Source organism: Lontra canadensis, unplaced genomic scaffold (genome assembly GCF_010015895.1).
Source record: "Lontra canadensis isolate GAN:19392208 unplaced genomic scaffold, GSC_riverotter_1.0 scaffold7, whole genome shotgun sequence".
NCBI classification, from domain to species: domain Eukaryota; kingdom Metazoa; phylum Chordata; class Mammalia; order Carnivora; family Mustelidae; genus Lontra; species Lontra canadensis.
Genome location: NW_022631001.1, coordinates 21,473,327 through 21,489,027, shown reverse-complemented (window position 1 = coordinate 21,489,027; position 15,701 = coordinate 21,473,327). Strand labels below are relative to the sequence as shown.

Genomic DNA, 15,701 nt, shown 5'->3' with positions numbered 1-15,701 from the left:
CATTTAATTGCCCATAATTAACCTGTCTGCATAATAATTTGTAAGTCCAGCTGCTTGGATTGCACTCTTTGTAGATGAAACAGTAAATTGGCTTAATCAGAATATAAGGTTAGAAGGCAGACATTCACTACCAAGTTCACAAACACTTAATTCAAGTTCAGTAAATTAACAGGCAGCAAAAGTGGTATCATAACCCATGTCAGTGGGACCTATGCTAACTTGTACTCAGTCTTTACTCTGGTAACAACGACCTTTAGCTCTCTGTAAGAGAAAGGTAAAAAGAATACCTTTATTTCACATTAGGCATCCTGTAAAATAAATAATCTACCCCACTGGATACTTCTTATCACTTGCTTAACTATGGAGTGGTGGAAGCAGGAGCTGGTGTGTCCAGAGGTAGAGACCGCGTATCTGGGAATTTCTACACGGTAGTGGCTTTACCCAGCTGCAGGACTAAAATGGTAGAGGAAGAATGGGGGCACGGGAGGCCCCTCCACACATTCTAACCACTTACCTTGCACTAGTAGGAATCCTTCTATTGCCTGCCTGTTGGATAGTTAAAAAGGATAACTAACATTCCCACCCAACTTTCAAACAAATGAACAAACCTGGCTAGAAAGGAGGCTTGGTATGTGAATATGGCTCCTTACGTAACCCTGCTCTGAGAGTGATTGTGAGCCCTTCCCTCCCTTCCAGTGGAACACTGTCTCATAATAAAAAATCACAACTTGCTTGGAACCACATGCTATTGGTGCATCCTATTTTTAGGCTGCTTTCATTATTTTATTTTTTTATACAGATACATATACATTGCTAGAATCAAAGCAAAAATATTAATGGGCAGGTACTACACAACTAAAGTGAAACAAAACAAAACAAACAAAAGAACCAACAAATGAAAACAACAGCTATAAACTTTCAAGGCCAAAAGATAAGATTTAAGGGCAACACCTGTTGAAAGGAAAAGAAGGAGTATAAAGTTTCTAGAGAGGTATTTATAATGCAAGTCTAATGCCAGCTTTTTAATAATAAAAAAGAGAAGTGCTTTACTATACACTGACTAGCACATATAATGCTTAATTTGGAAAGAAAAATTAACAAAGTTCCTTGGGCCAGCAGCAGATATGGTGTGTCCATTGCCGGCAACAGACACAACACCGGAACAGAAAAACCCAAATCCCAGGGCAAAAGTATTCACAGAAGTAATGGCTGAAGGCTTCAGAATTTGACAGGCAAGGTTTAATCACAAGTGCTACACTTTGTACAATGTTATTTATGGCTCTGCCTGAAATTTTACAGCTGTAACAGTAACTAAATAAGACAAAGTTCATATTTTAGTGTCAATTACATGTTAGATATTTAGTTATAAACCCCTTTTTCTTGAAACAAAGGGCTTATCTTTCATTAAAGTGTTGAGATGTTTGAAATGGATGTCATGCCCATTAAGTATATTGGCGGTTCTCAATCAACTCTAGGTTGGTCGTGTGACTATTAATGAATTTTAATAGAAGTCTAATGGCCAAAGGCCAAAACTACATTCAAACCCTGCTAATATATCCAGGCAGATAGGAAATTCCAACGCACACACATACACACACATATACACACACATACATGCTAAAACTCAAACTAAAAACCTCCCAAAGGAACTGCTTTGTTTGTAGACTTCAATTTGAAGTAGATACTAAGGGCAAGAATAGACCAGTTAAAATTCACCTGAAAATCCTTTCCCCGTCATCAAATGTGCTAAAATACCGCTGTTAGCTTAGCATCTCTTCATGTATGTTATGTATAGATGTTTTTCTTTCCAAATGGGATATTTCAGATATTTAAATAGTAAGTGGCCGGAAGATAAGAGTTATACTTGCTAAAAAGTTTACAGTCCACCTCGGCCTAAAGAAAGACCGTGCTTATTTCACTAGTAACTCTCCATTGATAAGATATTCGAGGCCACCTCATCACCACTGCATAAAGCTGCTTAAAAAAAATTTGCTGCTAGCACAATCTGGTTGTCAAAGCTTCATTATACATTTTACTGTACAAATGTTTTTCAGATGATTTTTTTCAAAACAAGAAACTCCGCTATAACAGAAACTCAGGTTAGAGTTTTTAATGATGGTGCTTTCTCCATCTCTTCTTTATTAAGTGTGGTTATCTCCAATAGTAAACAAGTTGATATCATGAATGCTGTTACTGAATGACTTATGTATGATGTTATCTACAGTTCTCAAACTGCAACAATACAGACTGGAACTTTTAAACAGTCTGTTCATCATCATCTATGCCATGAATGTTTAAATATAATATATATTTAATATGAAAAAGCTAAAGCACAAGTGCTTTCTCCCACCCCTAATTCTGTTTTGGGCCCTCACAGATTCGGAATGCATTCTTATCCACCCTTTTTCACAAAGTCAGGAGAGCTCAGGAAATATAAAGTCAAAAATATACAAATCTTTGTTGTTATTATAATAAGATTTTTTCCATGAATGAAATTACCAAGGACCATGAACTTGGACAAAGAAAATCAAAAGGAATTTACAGCAATTATTTATCTTCAAAGTTCAAAACTGGTCACTTCACAGAAAGACTTCAGGGTTTGTTGAAATTCTTCTTCTAAAAAGTCATTCTGTAGTGGAGTTTTCTAGGAAAAATAAAACAGCTTTTAATAACTGGCCCGCTGGTGTGAGAGCTACCGTGGAATAAATTAGCACAAAAATGGAAAAAAAGTCTTATAACTGTTCACTGTTACAGACATAATCAACAAGGTCAGTCACTCTTAAAAGCTCATCTTCCTCTTCTTCTGGTGCCCCTGCCTCCTGCCCACCATTTGTCCCATTGGGGGCCAGGCTCGCACTGGCTGTGCTGTTGTCCTTGGGGGTCTGAGGCTTCTCAGCTGGCTTGCCAATCAAGTTCTCAATGGCTTTGCCAGGACTCTGTCCATTGGTGGAAGGCAAGTCCACTAAGCTATAGTCCAAAGGGCTCCCCACCTTGCCTACATTTTCAAAGTCCTCTTCCTCATCGCTGTCTATCCGATAGGGCTTCTTGGTGCTCTCCTGTTCTGCGGGCAGGACCCTGGGCTGGCTGTCATGGGCAGGCTGATCTGCATCTCCATGAGCATTGTCACAACTCTCCTCCTCGTCTGTCTCAATCCGGTGTAGCCGTTTTCGAGATGGTTTTCCTTCTTCCTCATCTGCTTCTGAATACTCATCTGTGCTTCGACCTCGCTTGCGAACTGACCGCTTTGATTCTTTAGCTAGCTCATCATCTTCAGAGTTCTTGGACATATAGCTCTCTAGAATAAACAGCACATTTAAGCCATCGACACAGTTAACCATAACAGATTTACAAGTAATTTTCCTTTTCCTCCCCATATTCACCCCATATCCTGCTTGCAGACTTGCCCATGTATCCTATTTCCCTCCAATAACTGGCCTGATTTCTCTATCCTCTCAGGCCTCTTAACAATCCACAGAATGATCCATAGTGTGTTTTTTAACTAAGATTTTAGGAAAGAGCAAAATCCCATTTCTTAGAAAACAAACAGGATGATCCTTAAATTAGATGAAGATAGGGTGGTCACAAACTGAGAAACCCCTATCCACTATCCCTCCAATTATGGAATCATGTATACAGACTGATAAGGAAAGATTAAACTGAGCACCCAACTCTGGGCATCTGAAACAGTGCGCTAACCCCTAACCCATATTATTAAATGTCCTTCCTTGGCAGTCTTTCAATGTCTTCTTGTTGTCTCTATTTACATCTGGGTGGTCTCACCTAATCTCATGGCTTGGCATCTATATGCTGATGACCTTGTTCTAGGCCACCCCTAAATTCCAGACTCACGTATCAACAATCCGCCAACCCAACAACTATGCTGGGATTTCTAAACAGGCATTTCAAACCTGGTATGTCCCGAACCAAGGTCCTACACTTCTGCCTCAAACCTGCACTGCTCTGGTCTCCCCGGTCTGAGTCACCGGCAACTCTAGTGTTCTAATCACTTAGTCATATTTTGATTTTCTTTCTCCCATCTAACCAAACAGTAAATCCTCTTTGTCTACCTTTAAAAGGTAGACCTTTCGCCCTTTTCCTACCACTGACCTAGTCTCACCCACCATCACTTTTTACTGGGCCTGTTTCAGTGGGTTCCCAATAGGTCTCCTAGATTCTGCCCTTCTCCCCTTAAATTTATTCGTAACACAGCTACCACAGCAAATTAAAATATAAGTCAGATCATATCACTGCTCTGCTCAAACTCCTCCAATTATTTATCTTCTCACAGAGAATAAACTCCAAAGTTTATACTATACAATGGCCTACTGTGCTATCCCATATGGTAGTCACGAATCACGTGTAGCTATTGTAAATTTAAAGGACTTAAAGTACAAATGAAAAATTCAGCTCCTCAGTCATACCAGTCACACTGCAGGTGCTCAACAGCCACAGGAGGCTAGTGGCTACTATCCTCAACAGCACAGACAGAGCATATTTCCATCACCACAGAAAGTTCAACCGGATGGCACAGTTCATCAGTTTGGCAATTTGCTTGTTCTGTTTTTTGTAAAGGCGCAGGCCCTACAGTCTCCATTACAGCTACTCAACTTCATGCAAAAGCAGCCATAGGCAATATGTAAGAAACAATGAGCGTGGCTGGTCCAATAAACCTTGATTTACAAAGTGTTTACACAAACAGGTGGCTGTAGTTGTGGACTACTGTCTTCGTGTTGGGACCCCTGCTGATCTCTGTATCATCTCATGCAATTCTTCCCTTCAATCATTCTCCTTCCACCACCCTGGCCTCCTTTCTCTCCATTCCTGAACACGCCAGACACAAAGTTGACTCCAGGCCTTCACGTTAGTTGCTCCATCTGCCTGTATCGCTCTTGTTTCAGATAAATGCATGACACACACCAACATTATGTCAAGTCTTTACTCGAATGTGGTCGTCTTAGTGAGGCGTTCCTGTGGTGCCCTATGTGAGATCCCAGCCACTCTTCCCAACCCAGGTCCGCTTTCTCCTTTATTCTTCCCCACAGCATTTATCCCTAATATAGCATCTGTTCTACTTCTTTATCTTGCTTATTATCTCTCCCCCAAATTAAAATAAGGGTTACAGATTTTTGGCTCTTCTGTTCACTTTTCCAGTCACAGTGCCTAGAATAGTGACCAGTGCAATAAGTATTTGTTTTTAATAGTTGAATTACTGAATTTGTTTATCTTTAATGAGACATGAAGATAAATACACACAATCAGATGTTCATCTCCTTTCTTTAGTCTCCCATGTTCAACTATTTCTTCCCTTTCTTTCCTGGCTTGGGCTCAAACTTAACTGATAAGGATCTTTGAAATCTTCAAGACATAATAAATAATGGAGAATTATGTAAAGGTTAGAATCATTTAAAAGAACTGGAACAACCACAAGACTAAATGGATATCACGAATTCACACTTTAGAGCTTTTCCTATACTCCTGGCATGGAGCACAGCTAAAACTATTAAGAAATAAAACAACTGAAGCTCACAGCTAAAACTATTAAGAAATAAAACCAACTGAAGCGCACCGTCAAGTTGGAAAGAGACAGCAGGTCCCTGTATTTGCAACTGTTTAATTATCCGGGGAATAGGTTATCTCAAAATGAGGGCCATGATTAATAAGGGAGCAGAAGAATTCTTGCTCAGATCTTAATTTTCCAAGCCTTGTCTATTTCAATGAAAAATTATTACAATGGAGACATTAAAAATTAGTATCTTATCAAGTATCATTTATTTTAACTGTAAAAGAGATCAGGCAAAAAAGAATGGATTTTGTCTCAAAGATATCACTGCTTATTATTGAATTTCTATGAAATGGTATAGAACCACAATCCTGAGTTTATAGCTTCTATTAATGCCTTGTCCAAACTTCTATAAACTGGAGATCTACTCCTTACCTTCACTCTCTGAGCTGGAAAGCCTACGCTTGTGAACTCGTCTGATTTCTTTCCCACGTCGTAAACTCTTCTGGGAACCATCACTTTCGGAATCTTCTTTGTAGTTAATTTGTCTTTTCTGGTTCCTCCTTGACCGCCTCCGCCGAGTTTCTACAAAATCATCACTAAAATCATCGCTAAAATCACTTTCTGTTCAAGAAAAAAGAAATAACAAAATGCAAGTTTTTAACGAGAAATGTAATTAGCCTAGGTTATAAAAATGTAAAGCTCTTAGTAAGTAGGATTCAGTAATAACAATTTTTAAGTTAATAATAATGGTTCTAAGTCTCCCTCTTTTTTTTTTTTTTTTTTTACACTTGATCTTAGCCAAAAGGCCGAGAAGCAATTCTCTTGTTTTTTTAAGTAGGCTCCACACACAACATGGGGCTCAAACTCACAAGCCCAAGACCAACAGTCACATACTCTACTGACTGAGCCAGCCAGGCACCACTCACTATAAGTCTCTTATTTTCCTCTTAGTAGTATGAGTAAATGTGTAAGGGTCTTTAATCCCAAAGCTCACTAATGTTTCTTACTAGCAGCCAGTGTTTGAGAGTAGATGTTTTACATGATCTTTAGCTCATTCAACCTAAAGCTACCCAGCCAGCTACATGGCTGCTCTTCTTGGTGACTATTCGGTTACTATTTTGCCTCAAAATAACCTGTTGTTCCCATGTGTACAGATGTCTGGTACAATTATAACTTCACAATGTACTGCACAGATTAAAATCTCTAATCCCAGAAAACTGAGAAACCTGTCTTAAAGAAGTATAGAGTTGGAGTTACAGTTCTGGCTTCCCCACGGAAATCAAATTTGCTAATTATAGTATACAGGGCTACCTCAGCTCTCAAAGTGTTGTTACATAGCACTATCCTTACCATCTCTGCATAGTAAACCAGAGACTATGACCATAGTAAACCAGAGACTGTGACCTCTCATAGTAAACCAGAGACTAGAGCAGTTTTTCAGGGGTGCTAACGAATTCCACTGAATTATCACATCCAGCTTTAAATGAATTTCAAACATTTCAAAATGGCTCACCAACAGTCTGAAGGAGTCCCTACTGGCCAAATCTGGGAAAAAATGAGCCTACATAATGGTGATAACATATTATATCCACAGACTAAAATAAGAATCCACAAGTTTATACTAATATAAAGAAATATATAGGGGAGAAGGGAAAGCACTTTCTTAAAGAACACCAAATAATAAATATAAAAGGGATGATAGAGCCAGGAAATCATTAATGAATGCTAAAACTATGGATGAAACATCTGAAAAGAAATGGTATATATATAGTTTCAAAATGCCCTCCTACAAATCACTGTTAATTCGAAAGAGAAAAATATCGGAGACCTGGAGAACATATATTAGTTCTGTGATATTCCTGCTGAAAAATATATAATCTGAATCTAATCATAGTAAACAAACAAAAAAAACACCCCGACTGAGGGACATTTTACAAATTAACTAGTGTGTATTCTTCAAAATCGTCAGGCTCGATAAAGACAAGATTTAAGGAATATTTTAGACTAAAGGAGACTAGAGACATGAATAAATGCAGTGTGTACTCCTGGATTAGATCCTGGACTAGAAAAAAATTGATAGGACAATTTTGGGATACCTGATGAAATCTTAATGTATACTGTTAATCAGATAAAGTAATATATCAGTGTTTTATTTAATTATTTTTAAAGATTTTATTTATTTGTTTGAGAGAAAGAGAGAGAGAGAGCGTGCACGAGCAAGGGGAGAGGAAGGGGCAGAGGGAGAGGGAGAAGCACACTCCCCCGCCAAGCAAGGAGCCTGATGTGGGACTCAGTCCCAGACCCTGAGAAAATGTCCCAAACCAAAGGCAGATAACTGACTGAGCCACCCAGGCGCCCCTCAATGTTTTAAAATATCTGATTTTGATAATTCTACTAGGGTTATACGCTATATGAAACAAAAAAACCCATAAGCCCAGCAGGTGAAGGATATAATACTCCTTCCTGGCTGTGACATTTCCTCAATGAGAGGACAGCTACCTTTCTGCCAATCCTATCTGTTCTTTTAGGTGCTAGGCCTGTCACTATTTATTCAATTAATAGGGATAAACATAAAAGGGATAAGAACATCAACTACTACTAATTTATAAAATACTAATTTATAAAAACGAATGAATCACTCACTGATAGTGATCTAAGTGTTAGAAATAACTGGTGAACCTTCTCTTTCCAACTGCCAGGTATCTGAGAAAAATGTTCTCAGCTTATTGAGAATGAGTCCAAAGAAACTCTATGAAGATAAAGTCTAGGGGTGCCTGGGTGGCTCAGTGGGTTAAAGCCTCTGCCTTTGGCTCAGGTCATGATCCCAGGGTCCTGGGATTGAGTCCCGATCGGGCTCTATGCTTGGCAGGGAGCCTGCTTCCTCCTCTCTCTGCCTGCCTCTCAGCCTACTTGTGATGTCTGTCTGTCAAATAAATAAATGAAAAAATCTTTAAGAACAACAACAACAACAACAACAATAACAAAAGATAAAGTCTAGGCAAGGAAACTTTGCACCAAAAGAATTCATTACAATCCTAAATGAATTTGGTATGCAGTTAACACACTTATCCATATTTATTTATTTATAAAAGATTTTATTTATTTGTCAGAGAGACAGAGCAAGATAGCCAGCACAAGCAGGGAGAATAGCAGGCAGAGGTAAAAGCAGGCTCCCTGCTAAACAAGGAGTCTGATATGGGACTTGATCCCAGGAACCTGAGATCATGACCTGAGCCGAAGGCAGATGCTTAACCAACGGACCCACCCAGCTGTCCCTATTTATTTATTTTTAAAAATTTATTTGAGAGAGAGAGAGAGAGAGAGAGCAAGAGAGAGCATGAGCAAGGAAGAGAAGGAGAAGCAGACTCACCGCTGAGCAGGCAGCCCGATGTAGGGCTCGATCCCAGGACCCTGGGATCACGACCCAAGCCAAAGGCGCAAGCTTAACCAGCCACATGCCCTGGTATTTATTTTCTTAGACATGCTTTATGTGCTTTCTGTGAAAAACTTACTTACTAGTGACTCATGAGAATCCAAAGTTTTATCAGAAAGCTTATATTACAAATGAATGGAATTTTATCTTAAGAACTTTTTTTTTTAAGATTTTATTTATTTATTTGACAGTGAGGGAGAGATCTCAGGTAGGCAGAGAGGCAGGCAGAGGGTGGGGAAGCAGGCTTCCCGCCGAGCAGAAAGCCTGATGTGGGGCTCGATCCCAGGACCCTGACATCATGACCTGGGCTGAAGGCAGAGGCTTAACCCACTGAGTCACCCAGGTGTCCGTATCTTCAGAACTCTTAACTCCAGAGGCCCCTGGGTGGCTCAGTGGGTTAAGCCTCTGCCTTCAGCTCAGGTCATGGTCTCAGGGTCCTGGGATCAAGCCCCACATCGGGATCTCTGCTTGGCAGGGAGCCTGCCTCCTCCCTCTCTTGCTGCCTGCCTCTCTGCCAACTTATGATCCCCCTCTCTCTGTCAAATAAATAAATGAAATCTTTAGGGGGGGAAAAAAAAAAAAGAACTCTTAATCCAGAAGTTCTAAGAATTGAGTTGGTGTGATACGGGTACAAATTATTTTTACCAGAGTCTCTACTGTTCTCCTCAGACTCCTCCTCTTCATCATCATCAGAGTACTTTTTCTTTGGGGTCTTTCTTCGCAAACGCCTGCTTTGCCTCATTGGCCGGGAGGGATGTCGCCTCAGTCTCCGGCTACAGAAGTCAGTGTCGCTGTCATCATTAGATGGTGGGTCTTCTTCACTTTCATCTGGGTTTTCATCAGATACAACAAACTCATCTTGAGATCTGTCCAATAGAAACCAGATGAATTATGATTCTGAGTTCAAATTCTAACAAGTCCAATGAATCATTCAGTAATGGTTAATGTAAAACATCTGGATAATTCTATCAATTTGTCTGTTAATAAAATGGAGAAAGGTCTTGCCATCTATTTTTCTCTTCGGAGAAGTTAAGAAGATGAACTGATGCTGATTTTTGTACATAAATTTCTTTCGCATCTTGGGATGTCCCCCACATGCCTTAAATTTAACATGTCCCAAAGAGAACTCATTATTTCCTAACCTATTCCTCTCTTCTGTTTCGAAACCGTATATTTAGAACTATTACCTATCCAGTAACTCAGACCAGAAACCTGGTACTTTTCCTAATTTCTCCCATCTAATCAATTATTAGCTCCTCTCTGAGTCACCCCCCCTTTTTTTTAAGATTTTATTTTATTTGAGAGAGAGAGAGAATGAGAGAGGGAGAGAGGTCAGTGGGAGAAGACTTAACCGCTGAGCAGGGAGTCCGATTCGGGACTCGATTCCAGGACTCCAGAATCATGACCTGAGCCGAAGGCAGTTACTTAACCAACTGAGCCACCCAGGTGCCCTCTGAGTCACCCTCTTAAAGATACTATCCCCAACCTGATCCCTCTTCTCTGTCAGACACTCATCTCCCACCTAAACCACTATAGCAATTGCCCAGGGAGTCCCTCTAGTCTCTAGACTCATTTCCCCTCCAGATAGCGTCCAAATGAATGTCAGGATGAATTTTTCTGAAACATAAACCTAATTAGCCTGATGCTTAAAAACCCATCCACGGGCTTTCATCATCTTCAGGGTAAGAGTGCAAACTCCTGTGCATGACAAACAAATCGCTCCATCATCTGGTCCTTTTTATCTTTTAGCCACATCTCCAGCTGGGCACTCTCTACTTCTTCCTCATATTCTTGCCACCCTGACATACCAGGAGCTTCCTAAATATTCCATGATGTCTTATGCCTTGCTGTCTTCAACACGTGACTGCTCTTAGGGTAGCCTCTTTCTCATCCCACTGGAAAATCTCAAACTCACTGATTTGCCTAATTTTTCTTTCCTCAAATTTCAGATCAAGCTTTATTTCCATTCTGAGGCTTTCTTTGAACTCTCTAGATTTATCAAACTCTTCCTTTATACCCTAACCTAAGTTAGGGTTAACTTTACCTACATTTTAGTAGCAATGACACAGAATGACTTTTTTGTGGTTTTCAAGTTTGTTTCTCCCACTAACAATCTAGAGGAGAAACTCTGCGGTTTTGTTTCGACACTTGGTCTGCAGGAAAATCCTTCCTGGTCTTCCACACTGGATTACCTGCCCCAACCCAAAGCTCTGTGGGTCATCAGAGAATAGCACCTAATCACCTAAACTTCGTCTAATTCTCACATTTGACTAGGAACCTCTCAAGGACATGTTGGTGGAAGGTGGTATGGAGATGCACAGCAAATGAATGCTCGATCCTAGTTAATAAAATGTAAACACGATTTTGAATATTAAACGTATTGATCTAAAAAGCACCAAGATCCGTAGTCTTGAATCTGTTTTAAATAGCCTGAAAATGAAAGAGATCGTCCACGTGCATGAAGGACCAAAGCCCCGTCACAACCTGGCCGAGCTTCTCCTCGAGCCCCATTTAAGCCTGTATCTAGTGAATGGGATCTGCTGGCAAACCACGCACCCGTCGCTGATCTTGAATTCATCCTCACTCTCTTCTTCATCCAGGTTGCTGTCACTGTCCAGATCATTTAGGCGCCGGCGTTTCTTCCGGCGTGCAGCAGCTGCCCTCTGGGGTCGTTTATTTTCTTTTCTTTCTTCATCCAAAATAGTAGAGATGTCTTTCCCACGGTGACCTGTGATGGTGGAGATATCTTTTCCTCGGCCAGCTCCTGAGTTTGGGGGTGGGAGGAGGGGGAGAGGTGCGATAAGGGGAATAAAGGGAGGAAGAGAGATGACAGTACGTTTATTAAAAGCTTCTCTTTAATATCTAGAGCGGTCCTTGTTCATGTTTAGGCTCATTTATTTTTTTCCTAGAAATAAGTGGTTTTCTCACAACTTCATCTGACAGAGCTCTCATCAAGAGAATTTTTGCACATGTTTAGTCTACTAAGTGGAAGTTCACCATGTAAAGAACATTTTTAAAAATTTGATATAATTTGCATATATATAACACTCACCCTTTTAAAGTGTATGGTTCAGAGGTTTTCAGTAGTCACAAAGTTATGCAACTATCACCACTAACAAATTCCAGAACATTTTCATCAACCTCAAAGGAAACATCATACCTATTAGCAATCACTCAAGAATCTCTTCTTCAAAGTTGTCTTTTGGACATGGCTTTAGAAAGAGACCAATCTGTTTTAACTGTGTGTGCAGGACAGAAAAGATGAGAGTCCTGCAGCAAAACTGTCAATAAGGTGCAGAGCCCTGGAAAAGCTGGTGAGTTCTTCAGACAGCCTACTTACTGCTAATCCTCCTCAGAGTTTTCCTAAGTACGAATGGAAACCACAATGCTCCATACTAGAGCGCTGGTAATTCTCTATGTCATTCTCCTTAATTTACCTTTAAATCCTTCTGTTTTTATGTCACCTGTTAAAGACTATGGAATTAATATACTGATTTTTAAAAGGCTGATCTAAAGCAATCATTCAGATTCAGATTATCTGTAATTTTTAAGATGCTGTATCTGTAGTGATCTAAACATAAACAACAAGAAAGTTTAAGCAGGTTTTCTTTTTTTTTTTAAAGGTTTTATTTATTTATTTGACAGACAGAGATCACAAGTAGGCAGAGAAGCAGGCAGAGAGGGTGGGGGGAAGCAGGCTCCCTGCCGAGCAGAGAACCCGACACAGAGCTCGATCCCAGGACCCTGAGATCATGACCGAGCCGAAAGCAGAGGCTTCAACCAACTGAGCCACCTAGGTGCCCCTTAAGTGGATTTTCTCTTTGGAAGCAGAAATAAATTTTTTAATCTATAGAGGAACATTTACATTTTATAACAGGTCATAAAACTGCTTAAAAAATAATTAGTAAGATCTGAGTCTACCCATTGACACTATGTCCACAAATTATTTTGAATCTCAGACATTTAACATCATTAGAGAATAAAAAAATATATATGCTTACTGCTCTAATCAGTGTTGTTTTTCTGTCTTTTTTTGAAAAGTAATCTCTATGCCCCACGTGGGGCTCGAACTCACGACCCCGAGAGATAGAGAGTCACATGCTCTACTGACTGAGCCAGCCAGGTGCCCCTAATCAGGGCATTTTAAGTTAACTTATTGGCCAACTCATACGAAGAAGAGGGAATGATAAACACATACCTCCTCCATCAGCTTCTTTGATATCATCTTCTATAGCTTCATCGATTGCTTCATCAAATTCATCAAATCTAAAATATATACAACAATCACATCACAGCCTGGCCTGGTACATGGGTTAGGAGGAGTTGCCTCTGAAATGAAAAAGGCCTGAATATAAAAATGCTCTCTGCCACTTCGGGACTGTGTGACTTGGACTACATCACTTCACTCCTATGAACCTCAGTTTCTTTTGTAAATCGGGATCTAACTCATTTTCGAAGATCAGCTATACCAGGCATCAGCAACTATTTTGTACAGGGCCCGACAGGAACTCTTCTAGGCTCTGTAGACTCCACAGTCTCTGCCGCAGCCACACAGCCCCGTCGCTGTGCCGCCATGGAGAACGCAAGCGGACTTTATCCATGGACACTGGGATTTGAATTTCATGTAACTGTCCTAAAATTTTCTTCTCTTGGTTCTTTTTTCAGTCATTTATACATACAAAAACCATCCTTAGGTCACGGGCTATGGCTATATAAACAGGCAGTGAGCCAGGACCTGCTCCATGGGCCACAGTTTGCCAACCTCTAACTACACAAATCAAACAGTGAAGTAAGTTGAATTAGTGTTCCAGAAGTAATACTAAGTGTGAGAACTACATGATTACTGTCATCGGAGATGGTATTACTATTATTACCAAAATCCATACATAGATGGTCAGAATTTTAGAACTAGGTAAAAGTACTTTTTCTTACAAAGGCCGTTGCCCCCAACTTAAACAAGACAAGTCTAGACGATCCTCAAGATTTCTTCACATACAAAACTCGCTAGACTTTAGACCTGAGGTGACCAAAAGGATAAAGTGGCTTGTCTAAAACTAAGCAAAATATGGTCATTAGTCACGTGTGGCTACCTATATTTAAATTAATTAAAACAAAAAATTCTGTTCCTCACCAGGTGGATTTTAAGTGCTCCACAGCTACGTATGGCTACAATTACCAGGCTAGAGAGGAAAGAAAGAGCACCCTTCCATAACCACAGTAAATCACACTGGACAGTGCTGGATTAAAGGCAGACAATGGATTAACATCAGAGTTTAACAGCCAAATATTTTGTCTTTTCATAAGAAACTCATTATAGCTATGGATTTCCTCTCTAGGAAAAAAAAAATCTACATAAACATAAAATTTTATCTCTAATTTCAGAGAAGCCAGAAGTTTCAGGTTAAGAATTCTTCTACAACATAGTATTTAATGGCTATATAGTATCTAATCTTATAGATGTATCATAATTTAAAGTTTACTTCCAATTTTTTCACAATTACAAACACAGCTATGAAAAACAACCTTGCAGCTGTAGCTTAGCTTTTCTTAAACAAATTCTGAGAAAGTAAAAATCTGTGCATCCACTCATCAGGCTAGAATAAAAGATACAGATAAAGCCAGATACAGTTAACAGAAAACAACATTTTCTCCTAATGGTATGTTTCAGTATAAAGTGGCAAAACAGCCTCTTCCTTTGAATGACTTCTACTTTCTCACTCACTGAAAAACTTGGTTTTCTATGTCAGAGACCATCAGAACCTTTGGACTTACAAAATAGTATCAGTAAGAATAAAACATTCCACGCTTGCCTGGAGGATTTGTTATTTTTAACACAAATAAGTAGCCTTGATTTATATCCCAGATACAGAGCTCTGAATAAGGGATTGGATATGACACTCTACACATCGACTTCAAATTCTATGCTTTCAAGGAAACAGGAACCCATGTCCCTATGGGGTCTAGATCTGATAAATTTGCCTTGAACATAACTCTTCATTGCTTCTTTTACATTCCATCTAAACGCTACCCTTCCTCAGTATTTTATTGTAACTCTACATAACTCTATCTTATCATAACTCTATCATAACTCTTGATGCCCGAGGTTTCACCAAGAGATTTGTTGGACTATACGTCTGTTCTTAGTATTCTATAAAACTGTTGGCTTTAAAGAGTATAAAAACTGTTCTTCAAGGGTTGTAGTAATTTATAATATAACCATGAAGTTGATGAATTTTATCATCAATTTTGTTCTAATTTTGAAAAGCAAAATTATTTTCTTGTTCTTTCAATTTTAATGTGATTGCTGAGTAAGGTCAAAAATTAGTTTCATGTTTATTGGTCATTTTTGCTTTTTCTTTTACAAGCACTGATTTGAAACCTTTGCCCATTTTATCAGCCACTACGCATCTTTTCTTACTCATTTGTGAGAGCTTTTTAAGTATTAAAGATTTTAATGTTTTGTCATGTGTTGCAATTATTTCTTTTAATTAAAAAAATTTTTTTGCGTTTGTGAGAGAGAGAGAGAATGAAAGATCACAAGCAGGGGGAGGGTCAGAAGGAGATGGAAAACCAAACTATATTTACTGATTCTTTCAACAGACATTTGTGGAGCATTTACTATCTCTTGGTACTATGCTAAGCTGCCAAGGGCGAAAGAATGTGTAAAATAGACGTGTTCCTTACCTTCATGCTAATAGTCCAGTCAGGGAGAGAAATACTAATTCAGTAACTAAAATCACAATCATTACAACCATGACAAGTACT

The 15,701-nt window shown here is 39.3% G+C and overlaps 1 protein-coding gene across 3 annotated transcripts in view; it reads right to left on the bottom strand.

Annotated features, from left to right (window-relative positions):
* Window positions 1-746: 746 nt before the first annotated feature.
* Window positions 747-15,701, bottom strand: part of RSF1 (remodeling and spacing factor 1) — a 156,716-nt gene continuing 141,761 nt past the window's right edge. For all 3 annotated transcript variants that reach the window (XM_032852988.1, XM_032852987.1, XM_032852989.1), the window contains 5 exons: window positions 13,135-13,202; window positions 11,493-11,700; window positions 9,582-9,802; window positions 5,936-6,124; window positions 747-3,295 (listed from right to left, as the gene is read on the bottom strand). In XM_032852988.1, coding sequence (XP_032708879.1) covers window positions 2,733-3,295; window positions 5,936-6,124; window positions 9,582-9,802; window positions 11,493-11,700; window positions 13,135-13,202 — 1,249 coding nt within the window. In that variant the 3' untranslated portion in view covers window positions 747-2,732. The remainder of the gene's footprint in view (window positions 3,296-5,935; window positions 6,125-9,581; window positions 9,803-11,492; window positions 11,701-13,134; window positions 13,203-15,701) is intronic.